This window comes from Panthera onca, chromosome C1 (genome assembly GCF_046562875.1).
Source record: "Panthera onca isolate mPanOnc1 chromosome C1, mPanOnc1 haplotype 2, whole genome shotgun sequence".
In the NCBI taxonomy this organism is placed as follows: Eukaryota; Metazoa; Chordata; class Mammalia; order Carnivora; family Felidae; genus Panthera; species Panthera onca.
This window is the reverse complement of record NC_138346.1, coordinates 6,905,002-6,924,152: the sequence shown is the minus strand read 5'-3', so window position 1 is coordinate 6,924,152 and position 19,151 is coordinate 6,905,002. Positions and strand designations below refer to the sequence as shown.

The following is a 19,151-nucleotide window of genomic DNA, read 5'->3' as shown; positions in this document are numbered from 1 at the left end:
CTCATTCTGGGGATTTTCCTCCCTGGTCAAGTTTCTGGAAAAACTTGGATTTTGATGTCATGGTTCCCGTTTAAGACCTTCTCTGTTTGCCATCGGTGAGGGAGTGCCGGTCGGGGTCATCCTGTGCTCGTTCTCATGGCTGGGCTGTGTCTGCATTGGCCCTCTGGGCTGAACCCGGGTCTGTGTTCGAGCGAGGTGATGTCGTAGGCTGCCCTTTCGCCTGTTCTGATGCGTGCCATGTCTCTGTCTTTCTCTAGTATCCGGGAGATAGCTCGGTCCCATCACGACATGGAGCAGGAACTTGCCCACGCCGTCAATGCCAGCTCCAAGTCCATGGACCGGGTGTACGGCAAGCCCAGAGCCACAGAGGTGCCTGTGCTTTTCAGGTCTTGCTCCCTGGGAGTCCTGTAGCCCTGGGGCCTTCTACATGGCTGTCGTTCTGGTTCCTCTCAGGGGCTGAACTGCAGCTTTGTCCTGGAAATGGTGAATAACATCAAAGCTCTGCGCAGCGAGACGGAACTGCTGCTGGCCGGGAAGATGGCCCTGGTAAGCTGGGGCAGGCTGGCCTCGTGCTCTGCGTGCAGTGACCGTGGTACCCAGGGCAGCACGTTTTAGTCGAGAACTGCTGGCCGGGGGAGTTCTAGACTCAGTGGAGGAAGGGGCCTTGGAGGTCATCCGATCTGGCCGTATGGTTGGTTCTCAAACAAACTCTCTGGCCACATCTCAACCACGTCGTCTCTGGTGTGTTAGACTTCTGTGGACAGGACCACCTTTGTCGCTGTGCTCAGAATTCTGCCTTAGAAATCTGCAGGTGTGGAGCCATCTGCCTGCGACCAGGCACGTGGGCCTTGTTCTGAGACACGCGGCACTGTCACCCTTCCTCGTTCAGCCCTGCAGACCTGGCGAGGAGTCCGCCCTGGGCGAGCAGGCAGGTCGGGTCTCACTGAATCGCAGAAGCCAGAATAGGGAGGGCCCGAGGGAAGGTCTGGCCAGCCTTCTTGCTTCAAAGATGAGGACGTGGAGGCCAAGGAGGTGGGGCGACCCGCTGAAGATCACACATCTGGAGAGCCACCCCAAAAGTCCAGTTCCCCGTCCTCTGCTCTTCATCCCCAAATACTCTGCTTTTCTGGGTGTGACAGCCGCCCCTTTGCCTCCTGCTAGCATTCCCTGCACTCTGACGTGGGCCCGCTGGGCCTGTCCTCTTTCTGACACAGGGGTCCCCAGGTCAACCAAAGTAGGCGAGACGTCAGCTCTGCCATTGCAATTTTCAGACCAGCTTGGTTCATTCCGCTCTTTACGAGAGGAGAGTTTTAGTTCCTGCATCTCAACCTACTTAGAAGGAGAGCTTCTGAGCTTGGCCCCTTAGCCAGTGCTGTGTGACTTTCTATAGGAGTTCTTGTAAGGACTCTCTGAGACAAACAGACCACTTCTGCTGGAGCAGCCTGCACGCCTGCATGGGGGCTTTGCCGTGGCCCCAGCTCCTCACCGCCGATAACCAGCTGTGTTTCTTTTCTGCCCGGAGCAGCAGTTGGATCCCCCTCAAAAAGAGCGGCTCGGGGCCGCTCTTGCCGAGATGGACCAGCAGCTCAGGAAGCTGGCGGACACCCCCTGGCTGTGCCAGCCCGTGGAGCCCGGTGATGAGGAGGTAAGGGGGTCACGGGGCTTCAGCTTGGGCACCGCGGGATGCAGTGGCTTTCCCTTCAGTACCTGTAATCACCGTGACCTGTGCGGCTTTGAGATTAAGTTGGTGGCCATCTTGCAGCCCCTGATACGGCTTCTCAAGACTCCTCTATTAAAACGCCGTGGAGGCGTGGAAAAAGACTGGCAGCGAGAAGGTTGGGAGTTAGTACTGAGCATAGTCCTTGATGACTGGGGCACTCGTCATCCTCAGAAACAGAACGGCAGGGCTGGCCAGGAAGTCCCTAGAAGGCTGAGCCTGGCCCCGCTGTTTGCCCCCGGTGCGAAGACACTTTGGTTGGATAAATGGCAGCTTCTTAAGTTTGTCCTCGTCAGGGATGGAGTCGGTGTGTTTTGCTCACAATCACGTTTTTGTTTTGCACGTATTTAGAGACTCCAGCTTGTCACAGGTCCTGTAGCCAGGACAGACAGGACCCCAGGCATATGGCAGCCTGGGATGTCGTTGCCTCCTGCAGCAGGACAGGCAGGAAGAGCCCCGGAGAGGTGCTTGTTGGAGGGTCAGTTTTGTGGGCAGCATCCTGATAAAGACGAACCGTGGATTGCCTTTCTTCTCAGGGGTAGAGCAGAGGTGGGCCTGGAGAAAAGTTCATCCTAGGCTAGGGTTCTGCAGTCTTGCCAGAGAAGTAACTGTTAGATGTTACACGTCTGGCACTCCTATCGCCAGTTTTGTTTGTTAGAACCTGTTGGCAGCAGTTAGGTGATGGTACAAAGGAAAGTTCCAACAGTCTGTCCTGCTCTGCTCTGAACGTGCAGGCATTTGTTGACAAACGCAGAGGACATTTTGGTTTAAAGGGATAGGCCAAGCTCATCAAAATTAGTTAAATTGTGAATTATAAATACAAAAATTTCATTTAAAAGAAAATTCCTCAAATAATAATATATAAAATAATAGCCTGTAGTTCCAGACTAAGTTACCAAAGCCTGTGAAGTGGACAGTGAGATGGGAGGCTGGGAAGAAGACGGACAGAGGAATGAAGGCCATTAAATTCCTTTAAGGTGGAAGGTTTAAAAAAAAGTTCTTGACTTTGATAATTAGGGAAATGCAGAGTTAGTAATATCTTTAAAAACTTAAAGGTAGTTTCTAACAATTGAAAAGGTGTATGTTTTTCCAAATCAGTTTTCTAAAAACAAAAACAAAATATAATCTACACTGTGAAAAAATAAGAGACCAATAGAGATGTAGCTAACAGTGTAAAAGATAAAAAATGGTGTAGCTTCTCCTCTGAAAAGCAAATTATCATAAGATTGTGTTAAAAAGGAAATCTAACCATATACCAATCACAAGAGTCTAACTTTCTCTCCCTACTCCCAGCAAAAACTTAGACACAAAAAGATCAAAACAATTTCAAGAAAACACATAAAATCTGAAGTTACAATATTAATATAAAAATAGAATTGCAATAAATGATAAAAAACGATCACTTGGCAAAATATATTTTTATAATAATTTATTTTTGTCTTCTTGATCTATCAGTTATTTCTAAAGTCTCTAACCATGAATGTAGGTAGCTCGGTTTACCCTTGTGGTCTTATTTTTGCTTTCTGTGTTTTGAGGCTATATTATTGGCTGCATGTAGATTTTATCATTATGTAAAGACCCTTAGTAATTGTTTTTAAGTTTACTTGTTTGGTATTTTCATCTTTATACTTTTACTTTCAAGCTTTATTTGTAGTGTCTCTCTTATGACTAGCTTATTGTCAAATGTTGGATTTTTATCCAATCTGTTATTTTCTGTTTTAACTGGAATGTTTGGTCTATTTATATTTATTGTGATTATTAATGTATTTATATGTATATTTTGCCATATTTTGTGTTCTGTATTCTTCTTTTGTTTCTTTTAATTTCTCCTTTTTGATTGAGAAGTCTCTCCTTCCTCCTACACAACTCTCTTTGACCCCTCTAGTAGTTTGGAAATATATACTGTCTATTCTTTTAGTGACTAACTTCCAAATTTTAATTTATATAAAATCTGTAAAGCAAAAACTTCTTGAAATGAGAGAAAGGGACAGAAACCAAACTGTAGTGTGAACCATCACTACCAGTCCATGATTAATGAAATAAATTATAACATATGAACAACAACAAAAAAAACTTGGAAAAATACATATGTATAGAGCATATATCTATCATGTGTCTACAGAGAGAACTTTATACTCTGTAAAGAGGGCATATATTTTTTCTTGTTGCCCATAGGACATTAAAAAGTACTGACAGTAGGAATCTCTTTGTTATTCTAGAAATTGAGAGGGAGCGTTTAGAAACTTTTAAGCAATTAACAGAATTATATTTCTGTTGAAAATAATAAAAAATTGAGGTTTATGTTTTATATGTCCTTTTTCGGTTTCATTTTTTTTAGTAGTTTATTTTATTGCATTTCATGGGAGTACCAGTCCACTGTGGCCTGGAAATTGTTAAAGTTGGTTCCTTTCCAAGAGTGGTTTCAGCAGCCCAGTGCTGGGCCACAGGAAACCCCAGGTACCATAGCCGTCAGCTGTGGGCCCTGTGTTCCCACGCCCTGCCCGTGGTGGGCAGCTCCCCCTCTCCGTGCAGATTCCTTCTGAAGACAGCAGAGGGCTAGGATTTTCCTTGGTTCGTGGGCAGTGTGGCTGCTGCTGCAGCAGGAGGCTCGTGGCCTAGTGCCTGGTTGCAGGGTGACCAGTCAGCTTGGTTTGTTTGGGGACTTTCGGGTCTCAATACTAAAAGCTCTTATTTCATGAACTGCGGTTCCAAAGCTTCAAGCATAAAAATGTTTCAAAACAAATATCACCAAATGTACAGTCACTGCAGAAACAAACCAGCGTGAGTCCCCCCCCCCCCGCCCCCCGCCCCCCGCCCCGGAGGTCTGACCTAATGAATTCTTCAAGCCATGTCTGTAGGGGCCCTGGTTTCTAGGGTTCCTGGTTGTGAGCTCATGAGACGGTGCAGAGTAACAGGCGGGAAGTTGTATAGATGACTCCACGGGCAGGTTTAGCTGCAAAACCAGAAACCCTCTGGAGCTGGCCAGGGCAGAGCAGGGAGGGGTGGGGTAGTGTTCCTGCAGGCATTCATCTTGTGGAGCCCAAGGCCGAACCTGCAGCCAGGTGTCCTGGGAAAGAAAGGAAAACCACACTTGCTCCTGGGGCCTTCTGGGCCTCCCAGGGCTCCTGCCTTCTCCGGCCTTCTTTGCCGGCTGCCGTTTGGCTCCGCGTTCCCGCCCTGTGGGACTCCGGCTCTGGGGTGGCGTTCAGTGGGCAGAGAGAAGCAGGGGCAGGGCACGGTGCCACATTTCTACTGGCATAAAAATAGGAAAATTATTTATTCGAGAGCAAAAAAAAGTTGACAAATCTGTGAGCTAGTTCTTTGAAAGTACTGACCCCTGAATAATACGGTTTGAACTGCGTGGGTCCACTTACATACATACTACATAGTGCAGTACTGTAAATGTATTTTCTCTTATGATTTTCCTAACGTTTTCTTTTCTGTAGCTTTTTAGTAAGAAAACAGTATATAATACATGCAAAATATGTGTTAATCAGATCATTCAGACTCTTTGGGGAGTCAGAAGTTACACTGGAGTTTCAGTTTCATGGGTGGGGGTTGGCTCCCGTAACTTCTACGTTGTTCAGAGGTTCCCCGTAACGTGCAAGAAATTAATTAGCCTGTGGCAAATATAATCAAGGAAAGTTTGAAAAAATGAAGTGATAAAGGTCATGTAAGAATAGATAAGAAAATAAATCAAGTTATACTATCTTCAAAGGAATGCTGATTTAAAAATCTTGATGAAACTGTTGAGTCTTCAGGAAAAATTTAAACTATACAGATTGAAATCTGAACATATTTTAAAAAGAATAGCCACAGGACAACTTGAAGAAATAAGTATCATCTGCAAAAGAAAAATGTCAGGGAATGTGTAATTTCAATATATAAGGAAGAGTGTCAAAGCTTTTAGAAAACGATGGACATTGTTCCAGTCCTTTTTTTAAATTCTTAAACGCGTAAGATCTGCCATATTTGGGGGTGGCCTGGGTGGCTGAGTCGGTTAAGCGTCTGACTTCAGCTCAGGTCATGATCTCACGGCTCATGAGTTCAAGCCCCACATCGGGTTTTGTGCTGACAGCTCAGAGCCTGGAGCCTGCTTCGGATTCTATGTCTCCCTCTATCTCAGCCCCTCCTCCACTCACACTCTGTCTGTCTCTCTCTCTCCCTCGAGAATAGATAAACATTAAAAAAAATTAAAAAAAAAAAAGATTTACCATATTTGTTGTTTTTAAGTGTATGGTTTAAGTAGCATTAAGTATGTTCACAATGTTGTGAAGCAAATCTTTGAAACTTTCAAACCGTTCATTTTTTTTAAAAGCTTAGCACATCTGATTTCAAAATCCAATATTATCAGGAGATTCGTAAAAATAATTTCTTTAAGTCAAATAATTGAAAGCAGTTCTTTATAAAAGCTTTCCGGCTGGGACGTGCACAGGGATTGAAAGGCCATCCCCCCCCACCCCCGCAGTGGGAAGTGCTTGATTTCCAGGGGATCCTCGGTGGGTAGCTCTACCTGTGGTGTCCCCCCGCCGAGAGAGGACAGCATGTCTCCCCTGTGGGGAGGAGGGCAGCGGCAACACCACCGGTGACCTCCTCGTGCCTGAGAGTGGGAAGCCGGATGGAATCGGCAGCTCCATGTGTGGGCGGGAGGGACAGGGGGCAGCGCGGCCGCTCCCCAGGGCCGGCAGGTGGTCAGAGGTCACAGTAGGAGCTGTCTTACAGGACAGACAGCTGGTTTGGAGGGCCGCAACAGCTGAGTGTCACTTGTGGCTCTCACGATGGTCCTGATTCAGACAAACCAGCCATGAGGATAAACCTTTGCAGTGGTCGGGGAGAGTTGATGTTATTAACTGTAAGTGAATTCTTGCTGGTGTCACGAGTGACGATGGTGTCATGGTTAGAGGCTTTAAGAAGAGAGTATTCCCATCTGTGTGGGTGGCATGTTGAAGTATTTGTGAGGGGAGCAGATTGAGGTCTTAAAAGGGAGCCGAAGTAAGATCACATGTTCATAATGAGGCTTGTTCTGCTGGTCTCCCCATTTTATGCATGGATGAAAATATTCCTACTAAAAGTTAGAAGTAAATGTAATACTCCTGTATGCGTTAAAAAAAAAAAAAAAAGAAATTTTGAGGTTAGGAGTAGGATTTTGTTTGGGGCGTGCTGCGGAACAGCTGCCTGTCCCTGCGGTCGCCGGGCCCCACGGAAAGTGTTGGGGAGCGAGGTGGGCACCAGCCAGTCTCAGGACAGAACAGCCTGGTCACGTGGGAGCTGAAGGTCTTTAATGGAGCTGTTAGAATTGACAGTTGAGAGTTTTGCCAAATGTAAGATGTTTGTGAAAATGGTTCCTGAGCGCTGCATCATTGGTTAGAAAATTGTAAGAGGTTTCTTTTGTTAGTTAAGAACCTGAAACATGAAATGCTTCTGATTAAGAGATCCATGAAGGGGCCATCGGGGGCACAAGGAAAATTGGAGGTACGACAGAGCACATTTCCAGACGTGAGGCTGTGGATTATTACCCCGTCTAGGTTTGGTCAGTCTAATGAAAATCCCTTTCAGATCTGGAAGTGCCATAAAGCCGAAAGGCTGACTGTGTGGGTTGGTGTGGGGACGTCGGTAGACGGGGCTCTGGGGCAGGAAGAAACAGGCACAGCTGAAAAATAAGGAAATTATGCTTTATTTGTGAATACAGGGGTGGTACGTATACACAGGTTATAAATACGGTTAAGTGCATTGTGTGTGCAAACATCCTTCACTGCAGAGACCCCTGTCCTAGCTGGCGTGAGAATATCCTCCGACAAGGTCCACAGACCAGCTGGGAAGGGGCAGCGTTAGCTCCACCCGTGTCCTGGGCGGCTCTGTGGGGAGGCGGCTGCCAAGTGGGGACCCGGTGCCCCTGTCCCTCTGGCCCCCTCCCTCCTCGCTACTTCGGGGAGTCGGTCCCAAGGAAAGAGCGCCAAGGGCAGGAAAAGCTTTGTTTAGAAAGATACTCCAGTACCGATGGTCCCCGCCTGCCAGTGTAGCACTAGGTCGGCTGGGAGCCCACTGGATGATCTTTGTACAACATGCTGACATTTAGGTGATATTTATGAAGCTTTTTAATCGTATGAGAAACACGTTATAAAATGAAAGCCGAAGGTGAAGATAGACACTGTGCAGTCACTGCACAACCGCTTTTAAAAGGCTTCACAGATCAATAAATGCCAAGACTAGAAACTGAGGGAAACCGAGTAAATGAAGCAGGGACCGCAGCCCCTTGGCCAAGCTCCCCGCCTGTCTGACTGAGAAGTGGGCCTGACCAGGTCAGGGTCTGACTCTGCGTGTCTCCCGCTTTCCCCACAGAATGTGATGCTGGAGCTTTCCAAACGCAGCCGCAGTGGCAAATTCCGCCTGGTGACGAAGTTTAAGAAAAACAGCAAGAACAGAGAAGCCCGCAGTAGCCTGGGAGCCCCGGGTACCTGCCCTCCCGCTGTCCTCTGGCCGTGTGCGCCTGCTGCGTGCGCCCTCCCGGTCTCTGCTCTGTCCGTGGCCTTGTGGCTCTTCCCCAGGGTCCCCGCCTGCGCCGCGGCGTCCCGTCTGTAGCTAGAGAACCGCGCCTTCTTGAGTCCCATGCCAGGAGGTCGCTCCTGCCCGGAGTCGCTCCCCGTGCAGATTCCTCTGGCGGCTGGCACCGCGCTGCCCGTCCGCCCTGGATCGGGGCTGCAGGGTGGGAGGAGGGCAGCAGAGGTGACCGGACACCCGGAGACACAGAGCTCACACTCGGGTCTTGTGCTGGGCCCACCGGGCCTGCCTCTTGGGAGGGGCTGCCGATCCCCGGCTAATGAGTCATTGATCCGGGCCCCGGGCCGGAGCCCAGGTCAGCAGCGACTGTGGTTGGCCAAATCAATAGAACGTGGCACTCGAGGACAGTTTTGAGGGAGAGTCAGTAGATTGGGCCTTAAAATCTCTGTCTGGAAGGTCGGCTCTGAGCATGGCTATTTTCAGTGCCCTCCGGTGCCCGGCAGCCCAGGTTTGGATTTGTAGGTGGTGGTCACTCCCTTTGATTTTTCTTCTTCGGATGCTTGCCCAGCAGTTGGGTTTCTTTTAACGATAGTGGCTCTGTAACAGTGGTCGCTCTGACCACGTGAAATCTCTGCCTGTTTCCCTTCCTGCTGTGGACCAGAAGCGAAGCGAACCCTCTAGAAAGGAGGGCAAGCTGACTGCAGCTGCGCAGTCAGATTGGCGTTTTCCTTGTATTTGGTGGCATCCAGTCTCCCCTGGGACACATGGCAAATGTCCAGAAGGCCGATGGCCAACCTGGCAGGAACAGACAGCAGCTCCTGCTGTGGCTCATGTCCCCTGAATGCGGGTGGCTCCCCTGCTTCTTCCTGCAGAGCTCTGGGTGGTGCGTGTGGCTGAGTGGCGGGTGCCGGCTGCTGGGGCGTCTGGGGAGCCAGGTGCTGGGGCATCTTGGAAGCCGGCTGCCGGGGTGTCTCACGTGCTGGGTGCTGGGACATCTCAGGAGCCAGGGGCCAGGGCATCTGGGGAGCCGGGTGCCGGGGTGTCTGGGGAGCTGGCTGCTGCGCATCTTGGGTGCCGGCTTTGGGGGCGTGTGGGTGCCTGCTGCCGGGGTGTCTGGGGTGCCGGGTGATGGGGTGTCTCGGGTACCGGGTGCTGGGCGTCTGGGGAGTCGGCTCTCGGGGCATCCGGGGAGCCGGCTGCCGGCATTTTGGGCGCTGGCTGCCGGGGCATCTGGGTGCCTGCTACCGGGGTGGCTCGGGTGCCGGCTGCCACCTGCCTCGCACTGGGCTCTGGGCACTCACTGCGTTCGTGCTTTTCCATCTCCGACAGTTCACCTCTGGGGGACAGAGGAGGTTGCTGCCTGGCTGGAGCACCTCAGTCTCTGTGAGTATAAGGACATCTTCACGCGGCACGACATCCGGGGCTCCGAGCTCCTGCACCTGGAGCGGAGGGACCTCAAGGTACTTCCACAGCGGCTCCTGGGAACCCGTCCCGGGCTTCCCTGCACTCCCTTCTCTGTCCCTCCCTCTGACCTGGCCATGCTCTGGTGTCGTCGGACTGTCCTCATGCATGGCTCGGGGTGACACGTGGCAGTGGCCGAGAGGCCACCTCTGCCCCCCAGCAGTGATGTCTCCACCCGCCACAGCCAAACAAAGCCAGAGCAGGAAGTAACAGAGGGGACCTTGCTTTTCTTTACCTGCTTGGACCAATGAACTATTTTAACATTAAAAACCCTGTTGCCGGGCGGGGGGGTCAGTCGGGGCTGGCTGGCTCAGTAGGTGGAGCATGTGACTCTTGATCTCAAGGTCGTGGGTTCGAGCCCCGCATCGGGGGCGGGGGCTACTTAAAAGTAAAAAAAACAGCCTGTTGTGGGACACGGCCCTGTGCTAATTGGCCAGCGAAGGGCTGTGTGTGATGACGGCCCCCAGTGCGCGGGTCCCTCTCCCTTGGGAGCCCACACACGGGCACACTGAGCCGCCGCAGAGCACTGCGAGGAAGCGAGTCCCGTGAACTCCTTGGTTTCCCGGTGCGCGTGAGGGTCAGGTTTCTAACACGCCGTAGGCTCCTACGTGTGCTGCGGCATTAGGTCTGAAAAGCGTGCACGCGTTAGCCTAAAAATACTTGCTCGCTGCAAAATGCTGTCATCTGAGCTTTCGGTGAGCCGTCATCACTGGTCACGGGTGACCGTAACAAATTGAACGGCCAAAATGTCTGAAGTATTGGGAGAATTACCAACACGTGACACAGAGACTCGAACAAGTGCCGTTGGGAAAACAGCCCTGGGGGGACCTGCCGGACGCAGGCCGCCAGGAACCCTGAGGTGCGGGGCACGGCGCGGCGGGGGCAGTGAGACGAGGCTCGCCTGTGGCCGCTGAGCCCCGGGGGGACCAGGCGCCAGGACCGCGGGCGGAGTCCCCTGGGGCCTGCCTGAGCCTGGGGGGCGGGGGCCGGGGCCGCGCCCTGAGAGGGCGAAAGGTTCCCCCCCCCCCCCCCCCCCCCCCGGGACGTCCTCACGGCCGCGCTCTCGAGTCACCTGCCTCCACCTGCTGCCGGGCGGGGTCTGTGTCTGTCTGGCACGAAGGCGCCGGCGCCTCTGTGGCTCGCGGGAGGGGCGTGGCGGGCGTCTGCACGGCTGTGTGTGTGTCGTTTTCACCTCGCGTCACCGTTTTCGTCCTTCTCACCGCGTTTGTGTTCGGAAGGTCGGGCGGGAAGGCCCGCGGGGGCCCGGCTCCCTGCCCGGCGTCAGGGTGCTGTCCTCTTGTTGCAGGACCTCGGCGTGACCAAGGTGGGCCACGTGAAGCGGATCCTGTGTGGCATCAAGGAGCTGAGCCGGAGCGCTCCTGCCACCGAGGCCTAGCCGTGGCCCTGTCGGCCTGCGTCCCCCGCTCGCCCCGCGACTGAGGCCGGGGACCCGCTGCCCCTTCTCATGGTGCTACTCCCCCTGCTCCGGACGGGAAGCCTCGCGGACGCCCGTTCCGTGACCGTCCCGGGGTCTCGCGCACACCAACACAGCTACCTTCGAAACGACACCTCGTCCGGCCCCGACACCGTGTGGGGCGGACCGCCACCACCTCTCCGCGCCTGCCGACCCGGGACCCGGGCCGGGCCCGGCCTCCGGGCGCCGGGTTGTCCCGTGGAGGCGGCCCGCCTGGGCCGCGCGAGCTCGTCCCGCGGGTCCCCGCCGCGAGCCCCGTGACCGCGCGCCGCGTGGCCTCCCCCGGTGTGCGGACCCCGGCCCGGCCGGCAGCCTCCCGCGCCGGCAAGTTCTGTGTCCGCGGGCCACCCTGGTTCTCCGCGGCAGCCTTGCGAGGCCCCCGCCTGACGTCCCCCCGGTATTGCGGAGTCTTTGGCCGAGACGCCGCCTCTCCTGCTTTGAAAGCGGCCCGGACGCGCTGCCGTCCCGCCCGTGTTCGCGGCGCGCGGAGACGGAGGACGAAGCGCGCTCGCCCTCCTCGAGCCGAGCGGACGGACGGTGACGACCTCGGGCTGACAGATCCCCTCTCCGGTTGCCTTTGGCCTCGTCCGCGTGGCGCCCTCCTCTTGAGCTGCTGGCGTGGAGACGTGGTCCCTCTGCCCCCGAGATGCCATAGCCTCCCGTCTCCCCGCAGACAGGGGGTGTTTGCGTGGGCTCGGTGTTGGCGAGCGCGAGTGCGTCCCGGGCGCTGGGGCGATGCCTCGCCCCGTCCTGGGGGACCGTCCCCACCGACCGTCTCTGGCCCTGCGGGCGGCCGTCTGCCTCGGGCCGCTCTCGCCCACGTCCCCGGCCCTCCCCGTCTCCCCCGTCGCCGCCACAGCCCACCCTGCAGGGCTCTGTAACCCGGCCCAGCTGCCAGCCGGGCCCCCGCGCCCCTACCCTGTAGCTCGCTTCACCCCTCATCCTCGTGAGGGGATTGGGGGGGGAGCTGCAGGTGTCATCCGGCCACCCTTGGGGGAATCTCAAAGGGGGGGAAACTTTGGGGCGCCGAACAGCATCTGCCTGCTGCTCCCTCTGCAGGCCCCTCCCCCTCACTGGGGTGCACGGTGGCCCCTCCACCCCCGCCCCCCGTGAGCCTGGCCGGGCCTCTGCTGCCGGTTTGGGGGCGCTCCTGCTGGGGCCCTGGCGGGCACCTGGCCTGCTCCTGTCCCTGAGGGTGTGGGGGCGGGGGGGGGGGGGGGGCCTGTGCTCTGCAGCGTGCTCAGCTGTTGTGCGTGGCCTTCCCCACCCCGACGCCCCCTGTGCCATCAGACGGCTGCTTTGGACCCGGGAAGGCAGAGAGGGATCATCTGGCCACCGGAAGTCACCGGCTTTCAAGGTAGAACAGGCTGACAAAGGAGACCGTGGGGTCCTGAGCCCGCGGTACCAGAACGGCGTCTGCTCTGTCACCTCTGGCCGGGCCCTGGGCTCTGAGGTCCTCGGGGCGAGCCGGGGACAGGCACGTGCTCGGTGAGGAGGGGAGCGGCGGCCGGTGCTGACGCTGTGGGGCCGTCCCGTACCCTCCGCGCCCTCCCTTGGGAGAGCCCAAGGGCTGGGTGAAGCATGGTGTTTAGAATTAGTATGTCGTCAGTGAGTAAAACAACACTGTTTACGTAAAAACCGTTTTTCTGATTCTAGTAAGTTAGAGGCGAATGGAGTAAACGTGAGTGTTGCATGGAAGCGTGTCGGCGTCCGGCCGGTGCCGCATCTGCTGCGGCGGCCGTGTCGGTTCCCGTGAGGCCGCTCTTTTGCCTGCCCCCCGACGTCCCTGCCGAGGCTGGGCGCTGTCCCGCGGGGACCCCGGTCCCGTCAGCGTGGAGGGAGGGAGGAAGGGTCCTGGGGAGTCTTGGACGAAAGGTTTTGTGCCCTCGGGCGGGGCTTACCCCTCATATTTATGATCTTAATTTATACGGTGCCCGCCGTGGAAGCAAATGCCTCCTGTATTGCTGTGTACAGACCCAATCTGGGGTTGTAAATAGGTTGTTCTGTGTATAAATAAAACCTGCCATTGTCAGATTTCTTGTCGTCATTCCTCGTCGCCGCCCAGATCTTTCCAAACCGGATTCAGGATTTTGTATCTTAGCTACTCTGGAAGTAAGTGGGCGTGGCTGAAAAGCAAAATGGAAAGCCACTGTGTCTCTTAGGGTGTGGCCACTCGCATCTGTGGAATTAAGAGCCCAGCCAGGAGGTGGGACGCGGGTAGGGCAGAGGTTCAGACTTCATCACAGGAGCCCGGCCCAGCCTACCGAGGGAGGGTCATTGAAGCAAGTAGTCTCATCCTCCTAAATCTTTCATATAAAACTAGACCACAGGCTCTTCTGTTTACTCCCAGCACCTTTATGCCAAGGGAGGGGCCTCTCCAAGGTCAAGGTCACTCTGTCATCTCCCGGTTCCCGGGAGGGCAACGAGGGGGAGGGCTCGAGTATAATCCGGTCGCAAGACTCGCCGACGCGGTGCGTGCAGAGGGCGGAGCGGCTCCCGGCTGGGAATTCGTCCGCCCAGACCCCCGAGCTCTCCGCGGTCTGGCTGATGCCATCTCCCCTGGCGAGCTGGCGAGCTGCCTAAACAAGTAAGCCTTGGAGTGCAGTGGCTCAAACCAAGTGTTTTTCTGGTTCCCAGAACAGTCACGGGGGGTTGCGCTTCAGGCACTCGGGTACCCCGGCCGCGGCCCCCTCCACGTGTCACTTGGGGGTCTGGCCCACGCGGCCACGGCGGCTCCGGTCACCTTCCTGCCGGGGTGGGGGGAGTGCGGACGAGTGCGCGTGAGGTTTCCCGAGGCCACCCGGAAGCGGAAGCCCAGCTGGGGGCCCAGCCGCGCCAGGTGTGCGGGGGGAGGGGCCGCGGGCCGCTGTCACCAGCCGACTCTGCTCTGGGTCCCTTCTGCCTGAAGGTCCCTCCGTTAACGCACGTACCTTGCCCTGCTTTCCTCCCTCAGGTGGTTTCCAGGTGTTCGGAAGGAGGGAGGCCCGTGTCGCTGAGGGGAGAGGAAGGGCGCCCTCCAGCCGCAAGCTGACCCTTGGCAACACCCGGTCGGCAGCGTTCCGTCGGCCGGTGTGGCCTTTACCCGCTGCCCGGGATGCTGACCTTGTACCGGAGGTTGACGTCTGTGACCCAGGGGCTGTCCTTGGCCCCGGTCACTGTTTCTGGTGGCTCTGTGTTGGCGGGTGGCCTCGATCCCCTGAACTCTGGCCTCTGGCACAGGCACCGGGGCCACGCTGCCGGCTCCCAGCTCCACGTCTACGCCCCGTGATAGCGGAGGGTGGCGTGGGGGAAATTAAGCTTTGGGCAGGGGGCTAGAGAGGAAATTGAGGCACATCTAAGCACTTTGCACCCCCCCCCCCCCTTCTGTGTCCGACAATCCTTTATGGAATGAAGAACTTGGATTCTCGTGGTTTCTTCTGACCCCGACTGAGTTCATCCTCCCCGCTAAGGGAAGGCGCTGGGGACGCAGCCGGCACGGCGGGTTGGACGTGTGCTTGCAGGACTCGGAGTTTGTTCTAAAGATAATACCGAGGCTGGCAGGATTTTTAACTTGTATTGATCCTGGTTTAAAACTTTAATATTTTGTTCATTATGGATTTTTCTGCATTAATTTTGATTTCTAAAAATGTTGTTATTCAGTACCACTGTGTCTTGATTACTGAGTTTTTTGGGCACCTTCAAGTTTTGTGCCCGAGGCCTCCGCTTGCCCAAGTCCCAACCCTTCTGTCGTGTAATCTAATCTTGAACGTTAGACCTCAGACTCTCTCGGCATTTGTAGAAGCCACTGCTTGATGCTTATAAACATCAGTTTCCTGTCTCCTGCCCCACTAACAGAATCCCCGCGCCATCTGGGTGACGCGTTGTGCCCAAATGCGCCCCTGCAAGTGTGACCGCATTCTCCAGCCTCCTCTGCAGTTGACCTTAGTGATGTGACCAAGCTTGGGTGAAAGACATACAAATATTAACTGAAGTTTCCAGAAAGTTTCCTTTAAAACATGGATGCCTGTCTTTTTCCTCCTGCTGCTGGCCTGGAGGGTGGACCTGATGGGTGGAGCTCTAGCAGCCAGCCGGGGCCACGAGGTTGGAAGCCTACTCCTCGCACCTCCGTGGTCTCCACGAAGCTCCTGGACAACCTCCTCCCTGTACCTGCCACACTTGTTGTATGTGAGTGAGAACTGCATGTCTTGTCTGTATGTTGAACCTAATCCCTGTAGCGTTCCTCCCATAAAGATTTTGTATTTGGAAGGCCAAAGCGAAAGCATATAGACACGAGTTACACCTATTATACAGGTGTGAGGCCAGAGAAGGGGGACCCCCGGGGATGGGTGAAGTGGTACGAAGAAAGCTTTGGGGCAGACTGGTGCGCACAGGGGGCGGGTGTTTGGGGGGCGTGGAGGCCTCTCTGCAGCCGGGGTCCGAGAGCGTGGCCTGGACAGGGGCCCGCCCACACCAGGGGAGGCCGCTCTGACCCCACCAGCCCGGGCTGCGGTGTTGGACGGTGTGTCCGTATCAGGCAGGAACTGAGGCACTGCCCATTCACGGTTTTCATCCCAAAAGCGAACCAGGTTTGCAAAACTCGTAGAGGAAAAGCAGCTGGCTGGGAGTCAGAGGCTCTTGTCGCTCGCGCTGTTGATGGAAGCAGATCGACCACGAGCCTTCCGAGCGCTCTCAGAAATCGTGTCGCCAGGTCCCTCGCTGGCCGGCAAAAGCCTGCGGTCGCTCGGCCCCAAGGTCATCAGTGCCAGGCCTCCAGGACGTGCACACTCAGGAAAGAGTGCCCAAGTGGCGTCACCCCAAAGGAGAGTCCTTCCGACGTCCAGGTCAGGTGTGCCCACGGGGACAGCTGACCCCGAGGTCGGAGCGTGGCAGGGCGAGCGAGGCTTTGCCTCCTCGGCAGGACGGGGAGCTCGCGGGTCGCTGTCTAGCTGCGCGTGTCCTGCCCGATGCATTCGCGGCCTCCGGAGAGAGCCTCGGTTGTGGTCCTCTTCACCCCCCGTGTAGACTGCTTCCCGCCCCGATTTCCAGGGCTCTTTTAGGCACCAGCTGCCGAACCGTGAGAAGTCTGGAGACCTCAGACGTGGGACGGGAGCAGGGACTGCGTGTAACCGAGCTGCCCCCCTTCGGGATGGGGTTGGGGGACGCGAGTGTGGTTTGGGCGTAGGTGGAGGAATCATGGGTATCAGGTGGGGCGCCGTGAGCCCCGAACCATCCAGCGGTTCCCCTCTGTGGGCCTGATCTCGGCCCCGTCTGAGGGCTCCTGGCGTTGCCCGAACCAGCCTGGCCTGGGTTCGGTCACCCGGAAGTGAAGGGTCCCGGCCACTACGCCGCGCAGCCAGTGACACGGGCCGCCGTGGTGAGTGGGGGCACAGGAGGAAATGGAGTCAGAAATAGCTCTTCCTCTCGGGTACACTCTGCCTTGGGAGGTGAGCGAATTTCCAGGATGTAAACACACCCGTGGTGAATTTATTTTGCTGACCCGTGCCCCGGATGGGCTTGTCACAGAGCACAGAAGGTGAGGGGCTGTCGGTGGCCTCTGGTCCTTCGCGATGAAGTCTGTTCCAGAGAGAAACTGGCATCTTCGAAGGCATGATTTTTGATCATCGGGAAATTCTGGTGCCCCACTGCCCTCCCCTTTTGCCAGAAAAATGTCCTAGTGGAATAACTGTTCTCTGTAATGCAACCACCACTGCCCCTCCTCCAGAAACTTGCAGTTTCTTCTGGTAGTCTTCCTCAGGAGTCCCCAGAATTTAAATTTCTGAGGCAGGACTGAGACAGCATTTCTAAATATAAACGTTTAGCCTCTAAAGTGGGTTCGGGAACAAAAGCGGGTGGAGCAGGAAACAGCAGGTGCACATCAGACGTGGAGACGACAGTGAAGAATGGTTTATTGAACAAGGTCTCACAGCACCCCCCCCCCCCCCCCCCGCCCGGGGGCCCCACTCCACCCCCATGTGGAACGATGGACAGAAGGAAGGCAGGCTCACCGCGGGCCCACGAAGGCACCGTCTGGCAAGGGCTCGGGCTTCTCCACAGCCAAGCTTTTTAGTTATTACGTCACCATTTTATGACCTTACCACGAAGGGACCGACCACGGAGCTCGTGTGAACGGAACAGATTCTACACCGAGGGGTGGGCTTCCGGCCACGGCCCCCCTCACGTCTAGCGTTGGTGGCTGCGCAAGGTGCATCCGTGGAGCGCGTCTACACCCTCGGGCAGATCCAGCCCCTGGGGCCCGACGCCAGACACGCGCACGGAGGCCCAGGTCTCCCATGGCGGCTGGGACCGTGCTAGGAGCGGGGCGGGGCCAGGCCGCTCGGAAGCGGCCAGCTCTGTGGACACGCGGCTTGTGCCGCGGCCGGGACGCTGGCCCGCACCTGTCCTCCCGCCACCTCCAGCCGCCGAGTGCGGTGGCGGCAGCGGCAGGGAGGGGAGGCGACGGCCTCGCGGCGAGAGCTGCCGCAAAGCCTCATCTGAGGTAAGAGAGCACGTTACCTTCTCGGGAACCCTGCTCCGGCCCAGCTGGAATCCGCGTGCACCGTCCCAGTGTCCTGGTCAGCCGGCTTGGGGACAGATGTAGGTCTGTCACAAATACCGCTGAGGTCTTTGATTATTGGCCAAGCTTAATTAGGAGGAACAGAATCCTGGTTTAGGTTTTCCGTTTTGAAGAAACTCGGGACCATCAGCCCACGCCAGGCCCGTCTGCCGCGGCCGGGCTTCCGGACACACGGAGGCTCCGGCGTTCGCAGCAGCAGCAGCAGCAGCGAGAAGGCTCTGATCACGGACGACACGGGGCGGAGGGCACCTCAGGGCTGCCGAGCTGCCACCAGTGTGGCCACACCCGAGGCTTCCTTCTCTTCAGCAGCGTCCACCGAGCCTGGGAGGCCACCCTGTCTCCTCATCCTGGGAAGAGAGCTAACGCTTTAGAATCGGTTTTAACTCCGGTCAAAGGGGGGGATCACGTGCCGCGTGGGGGCCAGAAACACCCTTTGTGTCCCAGCGTGAGCCTGGCCGGCCCGTCGGCGTGAGCTGAGCTGTCAGAATCCTTGCTGACGCGGGGACAACCTCGTCTGAACCGTGAAGACAGAAGAACGTGAGTGCTTCAGACGGCGTACCCGTCGGAGGGTAGCGACGTGCCTGCAGTTGACGGGGAACGGGTGAACTTTCTCATACAGATGGCAGCCGGGGTCAGGTGTGGTGCAAGGGCAGCGTGGGACCAGCCGCTGTGGGACACCGCCAGGTCTGTGCAAGCCCCCCAGGTGGGGATGCAGCTCGGCCACGTGATAAAGCGCGCTTGTCTGGCCGGGGATGGAACGTCCCTCTGCCCGTAATAAACGGAGGGTCTGGAATCCCGTCCGCAGGAGGCGGAAAACCACACGCGTGCGCGCACGGCAGCACCCGGGGAGCTGTGGGGGGAGCAGCGCGCCCATGCCCACCACCCGCCAGTACCGGCACCGCTGGGGTGCGGAGGCCACGGGGACGTCGCTGGCTGCCCGCACTATCTGAAACTCCCGACGTGGATGGAAAGAGACGCTTCTGGTGCTCGGGGCCGGGCCGGCGTCTTGACACCAGAGAAGACGTCACTGCTCTGCACACGGAGGGTTTCTTGGCTGCGGGAGACAGGAGAGGCTGTCATAGACTCACGGTCGTGGACACCACAGGCCTCACCGGGTTGGGGGATTTGGAATGACTCTGAAATTCATTCCAGCTTTTTAAAAAAAAAATTTTTTTTTAGATGTTTATTTCTGAGAGAGAGAGAGAAAGAGAGACAGAGTGCAAGTGGGGGAGGGGTGGAGAGAAAGGAAGACACAGAATCCAAAGCAGGCTCCCGGCCCTGAGCTGTCAGCAAAGAGCCTGATGCAGGGTTTGAACCCACGAATCGTGAGATCATGACCTGAGCCGAAGCTTAACCAAGTGAGCCACCCAGGCACCCCCGTTCCAACTTCTTGGGGTTAAGTTACGACGGGCCACAGGGACGCGTGTTTGCAATTTGGACAGGTATTT

At 56.2% G+C, this 19,151-nt stretch overlaps 2 protein-coding genes across 17 annotated transcripts in view; one reads left to right on the top strand and one right to left on the bottom strand.

Moving 5' to 3' along the window:
* DGKD (diacylglycerol kinase delta) overlaps window positions 1-13,182 on the top strand; it is a 113,043-nt gene extending 99,861 nt beyond the window's left edge. For 10 of the 12 annotated variants that reach the window (XM_060624220.3, XM_060624225.3, XM_060624223.3 and 7 more), the window contains 6 exons: window positions 258-369; window positions 454-546; window positions 1,526-1,645; window positions 8,057-8,168; window positions 9,545-9,675; window positions 10,983-13,182. In XM_060624220.3, the coding sequence (XP_060480203.2) occupies window positions 258-369; window positions 454-546; window positions 1,526-1,645; window positions 8,057-8,168; window positions 9,545-9,675; window positions 10,983-11,072 (658 nt within the window). In that variant the 3' untranslated portion in view covers window positions 11,073-13,182. Of the gene's footprint in view, window positions 1-257; window positions 370-453; window positions 547-1,525; window positions 1,646-8,056; window positions 8,169-9,544; window positions 10,666-10,982 lie in introns of those variants that run through there. The other 2 variants (XM_060624221.3, XM_060624219.3) reach the window with 2 other exon arrangements.
* Window positions 13,183-17,102: 3,920 nt separating this feature from the next.
* USP40 (ubiquitin specific peptidase 40) overlaps window positions 17,103-19,151 on the bottom strand; it is an 88,716-nt gene continuing 86,667 nt past the window's right edge. For all 5 annotated transcript variants that reach the window (XM_081796325.1, XM_060624230.3, XM_081796326.1 and 2 more), the window contains one exon: window positions 17,103-18,757. In XM_081796325.1, coding sequence (XP_081652451.1) covers window positions 18,646-18,757 — 112 coding nt within the window. In that variant the 3' untranslated portion in view covers window positions 17,103-18,645. The remainder of the gene's footprint in view (window positions 18,758-19,151) is intronic.